General features: G+C 37.9%; 1 protein-coding gene across 1 annotated transcript; it reads right to left on the bottom strand.

Moving 5' to 3' along the window:
* Positions 1-287: 287 nt before the first annotated feature.
* On the bottom strand, positions 288-15,398 carry PLRG1 (pleiotropic regulator 1). Its single transcript, XM_062637470.1, has 15 exons — positions 15,265-15,398; positions 13,381-13,487; positions 13,028-13,170; positions 11,924-11,977; positions 11,352-11,445; positions 10,892-10,982; positions 10,597-10,698; positions 7,738-7,830; positions 7,224-7,373; positions 7,006-7,107; positions 6,410-6,512; positions 5,707-5,815; positions 4,048-4,187; positions 1,454-1,647; positions 288-492 (listed from the first exon to the last, which is right to left on the bottom strand). The coding sequence occupies exons 1-15, from the start codon at positions 15,271-15,273 to the stop codon at positions 433-435; spliced, it is 1,551 nt and encodes a 516-aa protein (XP_062493454.1). The 5' UTR covers positions 15,274-15,398; the 3' UTR covers positions 288-432.
* Between the last annotated feature and the right edge of the window lie 145 nt (positions 15,399-15,543).

Genomic DNA, 15,543 nt, shown 5'->3' with positions numbered 1-15,543 from the left:
CATATGTACAGTAAGCTATACTGGTCTAAAATCTAAAAGTGTCAATCAACAAATTCCCAGTACATGGCTTCTATGCATGAACTTGCAATTAACTTCTGGAGTCAAGTAAAGGTCTTTTAGAAAACCTGGCTCATCAAAATATTTTTAGACCTACACTCAGCAGATTCATACAAAAAAGTAACCACCTGCACACCTATCCTTTTCATGAACTATACATGCTCCACAGAAAGAAAGTTAACAGCTGCAAGTGGTCTGCTGGGATCACACCAAAACAAAAATACAAAAGGGAAGAGAAATAAGATTTATTATAAAACATGTTGAAATAGCGATGACTTAGCTGACTTCCTGCTCTGCTATTCTAGGCAGAACAAAATGTGACTGAATGCTCTCAGGAAAGCCAAAACAAAATTATAGTATAAGTATCCTGCTGCACTAAAATCGCTTTCTCTTGATAATTTCTGGCTTCCAGCTGACAGGATGAGTTTCTTCAGTCTAAAGGAAAAAAAGAAAAATCTCATAAGGTTTTTTTTTTAACACAAAATTCACCTGTAATTAGGGTTTAGTTTAAAATTACTCACATAGCATATATACTCTATGACATATGTAACATTGTAATTACCTAATCTACTATGGAATTAATTTATCCATATGGAACATTATCCCAATGTCTGAAGTACACGACAAAACTTATTCTGTGGGTTTGTTTTTTTTTTTTTGCAACAAGGACAAAAAACAGGTTGCCAGTAGCATTTCAGGAACAACACTGTAGTGATCAAAGCATAAAAACATGAATTCCAGAGACAGTCCTTCCAGCAATATTAACATCAGTACTGGCTGATGCCAGAGTCTACATTCTGCCCAGTCACAAAATGGATAAAATAGTGCATATTCCTTCAGACCTAAGAGTTGTTCCAAGCCTAATTCAATGCAAAAATACTAAGATTTAATGAAAATCCTTATATCCTTTATATCGAAGACATACGCTGATAAACTATATAATAATCTACTGTCTTATCTATTAGTAAATGGATCTGGATTAGAGAATAACAGCTTAAAAATAGACTATTTACTCTAGAAATTGCCAAAGCAAATGACTAATCTAAATCATATACAGAAGTACAATAAATCTTTCAAATGTAATCTTTTTGCAAATTCCCATGTTTTAATCAATACAAACACACACAGTCCCCTACTGGCTTTAAAATGCAGTATGCATCATTGTATTAAGATTTCTCCAAGCCTCATCACAAAGGACTTCTGCAGAAGAGTTGACAGGCCTGACACTTATTTGTACTATAGCATATAATAAAAAAATTAGGAGTGCAGAAACTAGCTACTGTCCTCTTAATGTTATTGCAAACATATTGCTTCCAAACTTCAATAAAATTGATTACACAAGTCTGTGCATGTCTCTTATTGATCTGCATAACATTAAAAAGCCACTTTGACATACCGCAGTATCATCTTCTTTGTATACTTTGATGGTCTTATCAGCTTCAGCAGTTAGCAGTCTGCTTTCTGACTGGTCAAAAACACATGCAAATATTCCTGATTCACTGTCCAAAGAGCCTGGCTGCACAGCTGCATGTACTCTCTGGAAGTTGTATCCAGTTCTCCAGTCCCAAAGATGCATTGTACCATTGTCAGCTAAAACAAAGAAACAGTATTTTTAACCAGTTAATTTCTACTAGTTTTCTAAAAACAGTATCATGAACAAGTAATTAATACATCAGCTATAACATTCACGCAGAACAGCTCAGTAGAGCCTACAAGGTTTCCTTATTTTGTACTGGTTTCCTTCTTAGTTAAGAAAGGCTGATCTTGTTTAAGGCTGATAGAAGCTTCCTCAGAATCTCATCCAGCTTTGTATTAGATAACCCAGAGAGATGACACACTACATCACATGGACACTGAAGCAAGGTGCTTTGGAAGCACAGCAAGGACTGGCATTCTCAGTATCAAGCTCCTTGTTCAGTAGCTCAACTAAAGTTGAACAGACATCATCCTGTCAAACAGATTAGAGATATTAAGGAGTCGGTAATGGGAAATAGCTTAATGTTTGCAGAGGTTCTATTTCAAATCCAGTTCAAACCACTGCCAGTATTACTGCTACTGTCATCAGCTACAGCGTATTCATAGCAATCTGAACTCTGTATTCACAAGGATGATCTCAAAGGAATTTTTCAGTTACAAAAAACAACCTCTCCTCCCAAAGCATTATCTAACCAAAACAGATCTATTAAAAAATGCTCCACAGCTATGAGCTAGACAAAAAAAAAAAAACACAACCAAAACAAACTAAGAAGTGTGTTTTTACAGTTCCTAAGGTAACCTCAACTTATTTTAATTCAGCATCAACTTATTTATACATGCTTGAAAACATAATCAGGGTAAAGTGACTTACTATCAGCTATCTTCCAAATCCTGCTTAGCACATTTCCATCTTATCCACATCCCTAGCCTACAGGATATACTGTATCTAATGAGACCAAGAGGGACCAAATCTATTTCCACAGTGTAGCTTCATTGTTACTTTTCTTGTTATTCTCTGGTTACAAACACACATACTTTTTTTTTAACTATCATGTAAACTCATGGAACACATCTTAAGCTATCATGTGTGATGCTGTGAATTGAGTCCTCTCCTTGTTCACAACTACCCAAAGTGTTAGACAAGCAAAACTGAGACACGAAAACTCATGCTCTGCAAGTTATGTGGAACACCACAGCCTGGCCTCTCAATTCACTTTCCTCTGCTAGAGCTCTCCCAGGACAATCTCGTAATTAAGCAACTGCTCTAGGACCTCAGAGATTTGGGTTTAAACTCCCATGCAATCCTGAACTGTTACTCTAGAGCTCAGCTCTCAAGCTGTAAAATTAGCACTTTCTTTTTCCACACTGTTTATTCCTTCCCTGTTTATAACAACATCTACATTAAAAACACACCACCTTCCTATTGGGATTTCTAAAAGCTTTTTTAGTGACAAGCTTTTTTTGAAAGAAAGTCTACTGTCATGGTTTAAACCCAGCGGGCAACTGGACATCTATGTATGTACTTTGTCTCGTACAAACACAGAACTCAAATTTCACAAACTACGGTTTAAGTAATTCCAACAAAATAATTCTAGTACAGTGCTTGGGTAACTAATATACAGAAAAATGCTACCTACAATGAGGTAACTGTTCTGACATAAAATTATTCATGATCAGCCACAGTAAGCATTTGGGATTCTTCTGCTACCCCAACACAGATACATAAATACAAACTAATAGCTCCAAGAGGTCGGGGGCTCACAGACCTCTAACAATAATGTATCAGATGATTATTAAATTCTGGAACCTTCTGAATGAAAAAATTAAATCCATGTGTCACAATAGACATAAAATCCTCCCATAAGCACTGGAGCCAAAGGACTAGTTTCTTAATTTCTGAATGTTTGAACACATAATATTGCTAAGTAAACATGGGTTTGATTCAGAGTAATATTTGGAGATTAGCCACCAATCTTTCGAACAATCAAAGTAACATCAGAAAACGTGCGCAGGAAACTTTAAGACAACAGAACCAGTCCATTTGTGCTGCATAAGGACCAAGGAAGAGTTCACATTTAAATGGTACAGCAAGCCTGGGCAAGATGTTTCTATATGCTCTACCCATTCTCACTGCATCAACTTGTTACTAACAGAGAGCAGCTAAAGAACCTGGTGTCTCTGAGGCAGCTCCCAGTTTCCACACCACTCCTGAGGGAATTCTAATCATCAGGAGATCACAGAAGATGAAATCTGGAGCCCTGCACAAGCAGCCAGGTGAGAAGAGGAAACCTCTTCCCTGCAGCACATTAAAAGTAACTTCAAATACATTTTTGTGCATGCAGCTCGGTAACATCCAAGAAGATAAAAGTGGCCCTACTGACTATGAAATTGTATGCTGTAGCACGTTTATAGGCCCAGATAAAGGACATCTCAGCTAGCATCTTTGTCTAAGGACCTTCAGCCATTGTAGAGGAGTGTAAAGGGGAAATACAAGCATTTGTTTCTCATTTTTACCTCCTGAGACCAGAACACCATCGGAATTTACAGCCAGTGTGTTGATAATAGCATTGTGACCAGACAGGTTCTGAATGAAATTTCCATCTGGGAATTTCCACTGCTTAATATTATCTGGAGAACCAGACGCAAATGTGTAACTGAAAGAAAATAAGCACAGTATGTTGAAATTCAAAACAGCTGTAGGTATAGCAGACATCCTTCACTGAAACTGCTGTTAAATGCTAGCTTCAAAGTTACTTCAAACTGCTTTTCTGACATTTTTACTTCACATAAAATGAAGCAAATTTATGACGTCATGAATTACCTATTTGTACTGTTTTCTTTCTGTTCCATAGACTACCTAAAATTTATTAATCCTATGCCATATAGAGTGTTAATATGCCAACAAATATTAAAAATGCACACTAAGTTCTTCTCAATTGTTATTCTGGCAAATTTTCAGGTTTAAGTGCACCCTCAGCAAAGGTACCAAAGGAAAAAAAAGCAGCAAACCCGAAACAAAAAAAAAAAATCCCACTATTGGTTAGTCATTCAAAACTATACAACCAAAGATAAAGAACTGCAAAAAAGTGAACTATGAAAGAGAACTTGTTTTACCGAGTTACCCTAAAACAAGCAATTCCCTCATTTTAACATGTGCAAGGAGTTACACTGTTACTTGGGTAGCACATACAAAACCCTGTAGGAATATTTTCAATTGACACAACGTCTAAGCCATTTGCTGTCTATTTAATATACCCTTCAACTAAAAAAATAATTAGGAAAAGAACTAGACCTTTTTAAAAAAACAGAAATACTAAAATACAAAAAATACTAGGCTGACAGCTGCTATAGCTTGATAAAAACTGTTCAAGTTTAGTTCCAAAGAGGTACAACTGACAAATCTGAAACCAGACTGTTTTTCAGAATGTAAGTAAAATTAGGGTTTTTCTCTGGTACAGCTAAAAGGCATAGCGTAAGACCATCACAATTTTTAAGACGCACAGATTGGTCAGAATTTATTAATATTAAAGATTCTGAATTTCTGCATTGACAGAATTTTAAAATATTACAAGTGAAGTATTATAGTTCTATTTGAATTCCTTTTCTGCACTGTTTTAATGTGTATTTATTCAAACAGGCAACTGCTGATGCATCAAAATATAGCATCTAAATTGAGAACACTTCCAACAACACCTGCTTCAAAGACTAAGTTCAAGAAGTTTCTTTTTAAGATCAATTAGACTGGAATGTTTTGTGCAGAGAACCACATATTCAAAACCCCCACTTTGTATTAATCCCTGTCTCCTTTAGCATTATTCACACATGCACCATTCTACAAACTGACTTCACTTTCTGCTAACAATCATTTAGTTACACCTTTATCATTAGCCTTACTGCGTCACTGATTTCAATGACTTCAAAGGCACATACATAAGAAATTCTGTGGGATGTAACACATTCTCAGGATTGCTAATGTACAGCAATGCCTGGGGAGCACAATCAATGTAGTAAAAGGTATTTGAGAACTGATATACGTACTTTTTACAGCATTCTAAGCTCACGAGTTTTTCCACATTATTATGCCCTACCACTCTAAATCATCACTCACATTGGCTTTCTGTCACCACGCAATGTTCTGAACTGCGAAAGTGTAAAAGAATGAGGAAAACTTACTGTCTTGGGTGTAGCACTACTGCTCTAACAGATTTCTTGTGATTTGTTAAAGTAACACGAGTTTTTCCTGCCACTAAATCCCAGAGCCGTATGGTAGTATCATGACTGCCTACAATGAAAACAAAAAGTAGTAGAAACCATCATACTGATTCTATCACCGTTATTATTTTGACAAGGCAGCCAAAACCTTATATGCAAAAAAAAAGACAAAAACACTATGCTTGTTACAAAAATATGCTATTAAATGCCTCTCTAGATGAAGAAGATGCTGGGTTGTAATGGTCTTTTTACACAGTTTGAAATTTAAGAGCTAAGTTACACAGCAAAGCTGAATTTTTATGCAATGGGAAAGAAGATAAACAATATTTTACCATGGTACCAGACACGTCTTAACTTAATTTGGGAGAACTGTGATATATCACAGAGAAGGCAAGCCTCAATTCATAGTACAACAGAAAATGTAAACACCAGAAACAAAGTGCAGAAAAATATTCAAGCAATGTACATCTATATTTGCTTAAACATACAATTAACAGTATGAAATAACCACAGCATTGACTATTTTCAACAGAAAACTAATAAGAGAAACTAAGTAACTTAACAAGGATTGCATTATGAACCTCACATAATTAATGAGCACATACCAAAATTATTAGGTTTTTCAATCATGTTACTTGTGAAGTAACCTATAAGCCCACCATACCTGTAATAATTTGTGGTTCTGCAGCCTGGCACTTCACTGTTGCTACTGCATTTGTGTGTCCCGATAGTGTGTGCACGCTGGCTTTTGTCCTTACATCCCAGATCTATGAATTCACAGTAAGTATGTCAGAGGTCAGTAAGAGGTGCACATTCAATGTATCTTAGGCATTGTCATTGATTACATGAATTCCTTGCCATAGTTCTACAGATTAAAAAGTATTTAGGTTGTATTTTTTCATCCAACAGTTCATTACACAGTTGCCTCAGCTGGAAAACTGCAAGGGGAGCAGGAAGCCTGCCACTGAATTTCTAGACATACAAATAACTTGAAGTCACCATAAAGCCATACTACTCTTCTAAATGCTAAGCAATCCTATATAAACACTATGAGGTCTACCCACTATAAGAAATAAAACCTTATCTTAAAGTGACACTGCATTTTTGTGTATTCAGGCTTGAGTTTTATCAACAACGGAAGACAAAGCTAAAACAAATCATCTTAGTATTTTCATCTTGATTTCATGTTAACTTTTACAAATGGAAGATGTTGAAACACTGACATACCAAGATATTAAAAAGTAACAATGCTATACTTACTCGTGCTGTTGAATCTCTGCTACACGTTACCAGTACATCTATTGTTGGATGCAGGTCTAAACCATACACAGCACTGAGATGACCATGGTAATGCCTAATAACCTAGATGAGTAAAAAAAATGCACACACGCTAACTTGATATTTGAAAGAATTTTCTAAATGCTTTGATTTTTATATTTGACACCACCAATTAATTCAAATTAAAGAAACTAGCTTACCTTATTGTACTCAAGATCCCAGCATTTCACTTGTTTGTCTTCTCCACAAGAAAAGAGGTATGGACTTCTTGCACTTACTATCACCCCTCGCACAGTACTGATGTGCCCCGTCAAAGACAATTTCAATTTGCCGCTAGCAAGGTCCCAGATCTGCATCAAAATAGGGATTTTGAGGTAGACAGGTAAAAGCTATCCAGTAACAGTCTGGGTAAACAGCCCAGATGTAAGTAACCCTGCTGCACTGTAAATCAAAACTTACAGTAACATAGACATTTGCCCTCCAGCTATTACCATGTAATAAATGAAATCTTAAGAAGTAGTAGTACTCCACAAATCCTTTATGACTAGGTAATAAATTAAAAAAACTGCTCTGCAGTTCATTATTCTGCAAGCAGTTATGCTACAAGGAGTTGCAAGAAGTTGTTTCCAAGGGCTGAAGACATTTTTAAATAACAAAACAAAAAGCTAAACACCCCCACCCCAACTTTGTCAGCAATTTCTTCCAGCCTCTTACCTTTATGGTTCTGTCAGCAGAGCCAGTAACAAACCACTGATTTCCTGGTTCTACTGCAATACATCTCACCCAGCCTAGGTGACCACTGATAACCTTTAGAAAGAATACATTTTTTTAAAATCAGAAATAATACACATACATCTGCCAGTATAACTTTCATTTCTCAGCACTGGAATTCATTTGTACTCATCAGGAAATATACACTCCCCAAAAAGTCAAATGTAAAATTAGATCTGAAGAGAGCTTGATTTCTACTTTAGTTAAATGAAGAAACTAACGAAAATTTAGAAGTCATATAGACTTTGGGAACTTGCAATACAGAAAGATCCTGTTCCTATATGCAACTTTTTCAAGTCCTTTGACAGTCCATAACACTGTGGCTCACCACTTGAGGCTTTGCAGAGAAAGACTGGACTTAAGCACAAGTTCCTTTTGCTGCTTCATACCACTTACACAAAAATAAAGAACAATTATATAAAATCTTAGCTATTAAATCATGTTGCCATATAAGAACTTGTTAAAGCATACCACCACCTCCTTTTCCCCAAATAAGGGATAATACGTCAGAAGCTTTCTGGTAACAAAATGCTGGAGACAGATCTCATAAGGAAAGCTCTACCAACACAGGGCTTGTTTACAGCAGCTTGTCTCTTTAATTTCTCTGAAGTCAAACAGCTAAACATCAAACCCCGTATTTGGTTTCACTGGGTGTTGTATTTCATGCACTGTTATACAGTTAATTTTAAAAAAATCTAAAACAATAAAAGTTCTTAGATAGAAATACTTTGGAAAGCTAAAGTGGATTCTTCTGACCAGATAAGACCACGGCCACATTTGAGATAGCTGTCTAGATTTCTTCCTAGTCTAAAAATAGAAACAGGCATTTCCAGGGGAGAAATCTAAGAAATAGTTTATCTGACCTATTTGAGGTCCTCACCTTTCACAAACTTGGGGAGATCAGTTAAAATACAACAGACAAGATGAAACCCACATTTACCATTCTATCTATGCTTTATTTCTGAAAAAGCTTCTTCATGCTGAGCAAGGATTTTGACAGCAAACTCCCACTAAAACCGTTTACATGTAGAATTAATACACTGACTTCAATTGTATTTACAGTCTCCCCGAAAAGAAAGTGTTCCTTAACAAGCATGCATTTTTCACTTATCTTAAATCTTTCATGGGTTTATTTTGGTGCAATTTTTTTTCAAATGGCATTTGCTTTGATTTTTATGAAGAGCACATTCCACTACTGCCACATTTAGAAAACCTATGTATTCCTTTGAGCTAAAGTGCTTTTTCCAAAAAGGCTAATCTCAAAAAGTAATTTAAGATTCATGACTAATGCAGCACTCGGTACTCTTCTGAAAATCTAAATGCCTATATATGGTGCTACATTCAGATGAACATTGCTAATGCAGTTCTGATACCAGAGCATAAGATTTTTCAGTGTCAGGAAAGCCTAACATTCATAATGTTGACCCTTTCTTTCGTATCCTGGGCTGCATCAAAAGGAGCGTGACCAGCAGGTCGAAGGAGGTGATCCTGCCCCTCTACTCTGCTCTTGTGAGACCTCACCTGGAGTATTGTGTGCAGTTCTGGTGTCCTCAACATAAAAAGGACATGGAACTGTTGGAACAAGTCCAGAGGAGGGCCACAAGGATGATCAGGGGACTGGAGCACCTCCCGTATGAAGACAGGCTGAGAAAGTTGGGGCTGTTCAGCCTGGAGAAGAGAAGGCTGCATGGAGACCTCATAGCAGCCTTCCAGTATCTGAAGGGGGCCTATAGGGATGCTGGGGAGGGACTCTTCATTAGGAACTGTAGTGACAGGACAAGGAGTAATGGGTTAAAACATAAACAGGGGAAGTTTAGGTTGGATATAAGAAGGAAATTCCTTCCTGTTAGGGTGGTGAGGCACTGGAATGGGTTGCCCAGGGAGGTTGTGAATGCTCCATCCCTGGCAGTGTTCAAGGCCAGGCTGGACGAGGCCTTGGGTGATATGATTTAGCATAAGGTGTCTCTGCCCACGGCAGGGGGGTTGGAACTAGATGATCTTAAGTTCCTTTCCAACCCTAATGATTCTATGATTCACATAAAAATACACAACCAATACAAAATACCAAATTGCTCAAATTTCATAATAAGAATCAGCCCCTTAAGAAAAAACGGTACATGTTCAAACATGCACCTGAAAAGTTAAAAAGATCTGAACAGATACACATGCTTAGAGATTTTCTCTTCAACTCAGCTCCTTTGCCATACTTATCACCAAAATGTTTGAAGATGGTATCAGATTTGGGGGGAATGGCTAAGAAAATTAAAAGGCAAATTAGAGTAATTAAAAAACAAGACTAGAAGTCAACCAATCTAAACCACAGAGATAATTTGTAATTTAAGTATTCAGCTCTTCTCCCCATTTTCATATCAAGTAAAAGAAGTCTTGCTGATTCAGTGACTGCCTTTAAGTGTTTCTGGCGACAATTTTACTGCATTAACAGTATCTCTTGAACGTGTTATCAGTTTCAAATTTTGCACCTTGCCTTTAGGTTCCTCTATCAAAGAATCACACTAGAAAAAACAAACTCTATAACAAATTTATCACAACACAGCTACACCTAAGTAAATATAAGGGTAAAATTTACAATGTTTACAAAAAAATTTGCCATATAGAATGATGTTCGTAATTTAACCTCTTTGTTATTTAAGGAAGTGTACATATGCAACTTAGCTGTGATCACTTTTAATTTGATTTAATTTTTGTGAATGAGAAGGAAAATTATGCTTTGAGGTCTTCATAGAACATTAAATACTCATTTACTTTTATGTGCATGTTCATATTCACGTATTTGTAACTTACTCTGTACAGTTTCCAAGGTGGATGCCACTGAGGTTTGGGCATGGTTGGAGCCTTCTTTGCCATTAATGCTGAATTTTTGTTTCCACCAGCTTCCACCATAGCCTGTAAGTCAAAAGGAAGGTTACTCTTATGTTTTATAACTTACCTCCTTACCTAGGACCTAAAGCCTTCTTGCTGTGACATCTCAACACTGATTATGTTTAGTCAGTCAGGAGATTTCCACACAACACACAAATGTATCCAGAAGCAAATCTGGTGAATACTACATACTTTTCACATTAGATGTGCAACTCACCACAGACATCCCAGGAGGCTGTGAACGCTCAGATATTCCAGCATGTCTGTAAATATCACCCACACCAGCAGCTGTTCGACTTGCATCCAACCTAGGTTGAATGAGAATGATTGATGGATTGGAATCAACTTTCTTTTACTAAACAGTAAGTTATCGCAGGGCTACATCCAGTTGAGCGTTGTACACCTCCAAGAATGGAGACTCCACAACCTCTCTGGGCAACCTGTTCCTGTGACTGACCACCTCAAGGTAAAAGACATCCACAAACAAAGCCTCATTTTTTCTTTTCCATGAAAACAGTAGGGCACAGAAAAATGACACCTGACCACACTAAAAGTAGTTTCTTTAATCATTTCATAAATGAGTTCATAAAAAATACTCAAAGTAGCTCCTATTCTGACTTCAGTATTTTGCCTTGAAATCCCCATAGAAAAGTGTTAATGAAGTAACACATCAGTACCTGGATTGAGAAGCAGGAAGTGCCACAGCTAAGGACTGTGCTGCAGATTCACTAGGCATCCTCTGTACCTTAGTATCTGCTGTCAGAGCCACACCTTGAAAAAAATAAAACGGCAGTGACAATTAGCAATGGCCAATGTAACAACATAGAAACATAACCCTTCCAAGCACAGACAAAACCAAATGACACAAATTATTAGACCTAATGTCTCTTTCTCAGGGAAAAGTCTCCCAGAGAAAGAGGACCACAATATCAAAGAGCAGATTTCTAAAACATTTTTGTCATAATGTTACCACAGAAGGTGAAACCTCATAGAAATGAATGACTACCTCACAGCAAGCTTATATTCACTGAGGCTCAGTGAGAAGACACAGCATCTGCACCTAGATCCTCCTCCTTCCTATCAGTCACAAAACTATCTGCATCAATACCATGAAAGTATTTCCCACTGCATTTCCCACTACTATGAGATACGGATTCACAGCAAGAGGAAGACTGCTCCTGCTAGGATGCAGGATACCGTGTTGTTACAGGAAGGCAAAAAACCCCGGCACACACAGAATTTTACTTACCAGGCCCAGGTGGATATGGATGTGTGCCAGTTATCAAATATTCAAGTTCTTGTCCTGAAAAGCAACAAAATGTTGTATTAATAATTACATCTCATACTGCAAATGATGTACTCAAACAGGAAATAAATCAAAACAGCAGTAGAAGAAACTAACAATCACTTCTAGTGTACTACACAAGCATTTTTTATTTTAATTTCATTTGTTCCAATTACCTCTGTATTCTAAAACTCAATAGTAAAAAAAATAAAATAATTTTTTAAACGGTGAGGATACCCATTATCAAGAGGGACTCTCAAGAGAAAAATCTTCATACTGTCAAAGATGCCTTTTGTAGCAGCTATCATAGAAAAGAATTCAAGTACACAAATAGCACTGGTATCTGAAATGTAAGCTAGTAAAGACAACTGGTTGTCTGTGGTATCAGAAAAGAAAAAAGTTTTTCTTTTTAAGATTTTTCATTATCTCTCAACATATTTCAGAATACTCCCACATAAAGTACCTTGAGAAAAAACCAACAGAAATCTTAACTGAAATAAGGTGGCATTTGGCACTCTTTAGAAGAGAAGTTTCCATATGGGATCTACTTATTACATACAGATTTTATATATAACCAAACATCGGTTGAAAAAAGCCTACAGATTTAATATAATTTTCTGGTTTCATAGTCGCAGAGCTAAAGGAAGCATGAAAAAATGTTATGAAACAAAATAAAAACAAAACCAAAACAAACCCCAACCAAATAAACACGCCCTTGACCATCATGAATATGTAAAAAGGAGAAATACATTACTCATCTTTCTAACACCCAAGTATAGCTTACACTAATGTTACCATAAAATTTGCTCTTTTTACTAATGCATCACTGTAAAAACTTCACAGCAGCCTATTATTCCTTGTTAAAACAAATTTCCTCCTTGTTCTGAATCACTTGACTCCTATGGACCGTAGCAAGAAAAATACAAAACAATAAAAAATAAATAAAAAAAGTATTTTGTTTTCCACATTTATTACCAATGGATTAACACTGGACTGCATTCTTTGGATTTTACATCAGTGAGGCTGTTACAAAAGAAAGGACAAATATACCCTTAAAAGCAAACTAACCTTGATTTCCAGAGTACTGTTTGTGTCCATAAGGATCCCCGGTGTTTGGACCTCCTTTCTCTCTCAAGTTTTCTTTAAGAGTAGGCATGTGTAATACTGAGCCATACTCCGTACGTAACTTGACTGCCATCTTTACTTTGTGACTGTTGGGAGAGTAAAGCACAATCCTGAATAAACCCTGATTTTTGTTGTTACTAAGTTTTGAAAGATCTGAGAGACTTTATATGACTTACTTTATGGTATTTTTTTTCCCCTTAAGACTACTTTGTTAACTCTACAGAACCTTCTGAACTTCTGACTTGGATGGAGCAATCGCTAACACAGGTTAAAACTTGACTGAGTGCAGTACTTACCTTTCATCATCTAATGGGATAGGCTTGGCATTATCAGCTACAAACATATCATGAGTCCTCTTCAAAGATCTGAACACAAGTGTATGCACAGAATGCTTTTGGACTTCCTAAGAGGAAAGAAAAGAACATTTAAATACATTTGATTATAATTACATGAAAAACTGAAACATAGATTAAACCAAATAGCAATTTCCAGACTTCAGTCCCATTAGATAACATAGCACTGTTTAGTTCACAGAAAACACTACTCATCTTGGAAACTAGAAAATTACATTCAGCTGTTAATTGTTTTAATTTATCATTTACTCAAAATAACAATCCCTTTCTTGGAAACTGCCAAAAACTTTGATCAGGCTTTCTGCACTGGCATCTACAAAACAACTCCATGAGCGTACAAGCTTTTTCCCCCTCCTCCTTTCACGTTCTGTTTTTGTAAGCAGGGAATAAAATAACAAATTCTGAAAACAGTTCTGTAAGTTTTATTTCACTACCACCAGAAAAAGAACAAGAGCAATCACCAGTTTCTGTGACACCTTACATAAACATGGCAGTTTACTAAGAGAAAACTTGGGATAAAACCTGACAAAACTTGTTCTCCTTTTATAATTTTCATTTGTTACTATGAGCAAAACATACTTACAATTCCCATCTAGAAACTAACAAGCAGAGTTAAAGCTATTAATTTATCGAGGCTTTTTACTTATTAACAGCACAAGTAATTTCTTGCTAATATTTTCTTCCCAATGGAAAAAAAAAAAAAAATCATTGTAAATCTGAGCCTGCTTGCTCAGGTACAAAGCCAAAACTCTTTGCATAACTGTACGTTCTGTACATCACACAAAAAACGGCAACAAATTGGAAGCTACTTAAATAACTTCTGGCACTGCCCAGCCTTCAAGACTCACTACACAAGTGCTTTCCCTATTTAGTTATCTGTAAGTTTTGTTTTCCTGCCTTCAAAGTTGTTTGTCCACTTACCAGCCCATTTTGCAGTGGCTATTAGCTTCCTGACTCAGTAGCAGCTACACAAAGTTTGCTGCTCTGGCTCAATACTTTCCTACAATCTCCAGGTATTAAACAGTAGGAAAAAAAACCAAGCCAAAACATTTAGAGTAGGATTAGGAATTTTATATATCTGAAGAAAGATATTAGAATAATAGAAGCTAATTACTATTCAACAACAGCAGCTATTGAAATCAACACGAGTACTAGGTAACACAACACCTCCCCAGTAGGGAAAAAGCATTTACAAATATTTTCTGACAAACACTCTTTTGTAAAAAGCCCTGCTACCGTTACATACAGCAGCAGTGTCTGCATCTTCGTACATGCTCCTGACAACACTACATGCTTTTAGAAATGCATGATGTTCACTCCACAGTAACTATTCCAGGGTCCGTAAAACCAGTGGCTTTCTCCATGATTTCACTTCCAAGCCCTCACAGGCCGGATTCCGTTTCTTTGGCTAGCTGACCAAGCCAGTAAGTCACCGGAGGCTGGGAATCACAACACCATTTCCCAGCACAAATACCGCATACGGCGTAAGTCTTTCAAATCAAAACTGCTGCCTGCTGCTTACTCCCGCCCGAAACCAGCGCCCTGCAGCCTTCACACCGGCGCCCCACTCGCTGTCCCCGCGGCAGGGGCTGGGAAGGCAGAGGGACAGCCGTGGTCTATCACCACAGCGGCGTTTTCACACCGAGGTCGAAGTGGGGGTGCGCTGAGGTGCTCGGTGGTCCCCGCCGGCTTCCCCCCCCATCACGGGCCCAAGCCGCCAAGCCGCCCCAGCAGCGCTCCCTAGTCCCTCCCGGCACGACTCAACGGCAAGGCAGGGACCACACAAGGTGCCCACTGGAGGTAACCGAACCCCCTCCGGCCTCTCACCTCCACCATGGCGCCGGCGAGCTCCAAACACCACCACCACAGTACTCCGACACCGCTATGGAGAGACTTCCGGCACCTGCCCCGCGCCGCAACGGAAGTGACGCATCGCGAAGGCGCGGGCACAGACTCGCGCGCGCGAGAGGCGGAGCAGATAAAGGCCCGGGGGCGGGACCTGATGGAGGTGGGGTTTACGGGTCTTGTGGTGCGGGCTGAGCTCGTGGGTTCGAGACCTGCGAGCGGTGTGGGAGTGTGCGGAGCCGCGGAGGCGGGTAGGAGGGG

This window comes from Pezoporus occidentalis, unplaced genomic scaffold (genome assembly GCF_034315485.1).
Source record: "Pezoporus occidentalis ecotype Australia unplaced genomic scaffold, CSIRO_AGI_Poc_V1 ctg53, whole genome shotgun sequence".
In the NCBI taxonomy this organism is placed as follows: Eukaryota; Metazoa; Chordata; class Aves; order Psittaciformes; family Psittacidae; genus Pezoporus; species Pezoporus occidentalis.
The sequence above is the reverse complement of the archived record's forward strand: the minus strand, read 5'-3'. Positions and strand labels throughout refer to the sequence as shown.

What these genes read in the sequence shown, in the direction of transcription:
- PLRG1 (XM_062637470.1), bottom strand. An exon ending in GGGATCTTGAGTACAATAAG is followed by an intron (nt 7,108 to 7,223) that starts GTAAGCTAGTTT and finishes TTACTCATCTAG; the next exon opens with GTTATTAGGCATTACCATGG. An exon ending in TGGTGTTCTGGTCTCAGGAG is followed by an intron (nt 1,648 to 4,047) that starts GTAAAAATGAGA and finishes TCTTTGTTTTAG; the next exon opens with CTGACAATGGTACAATGCAT.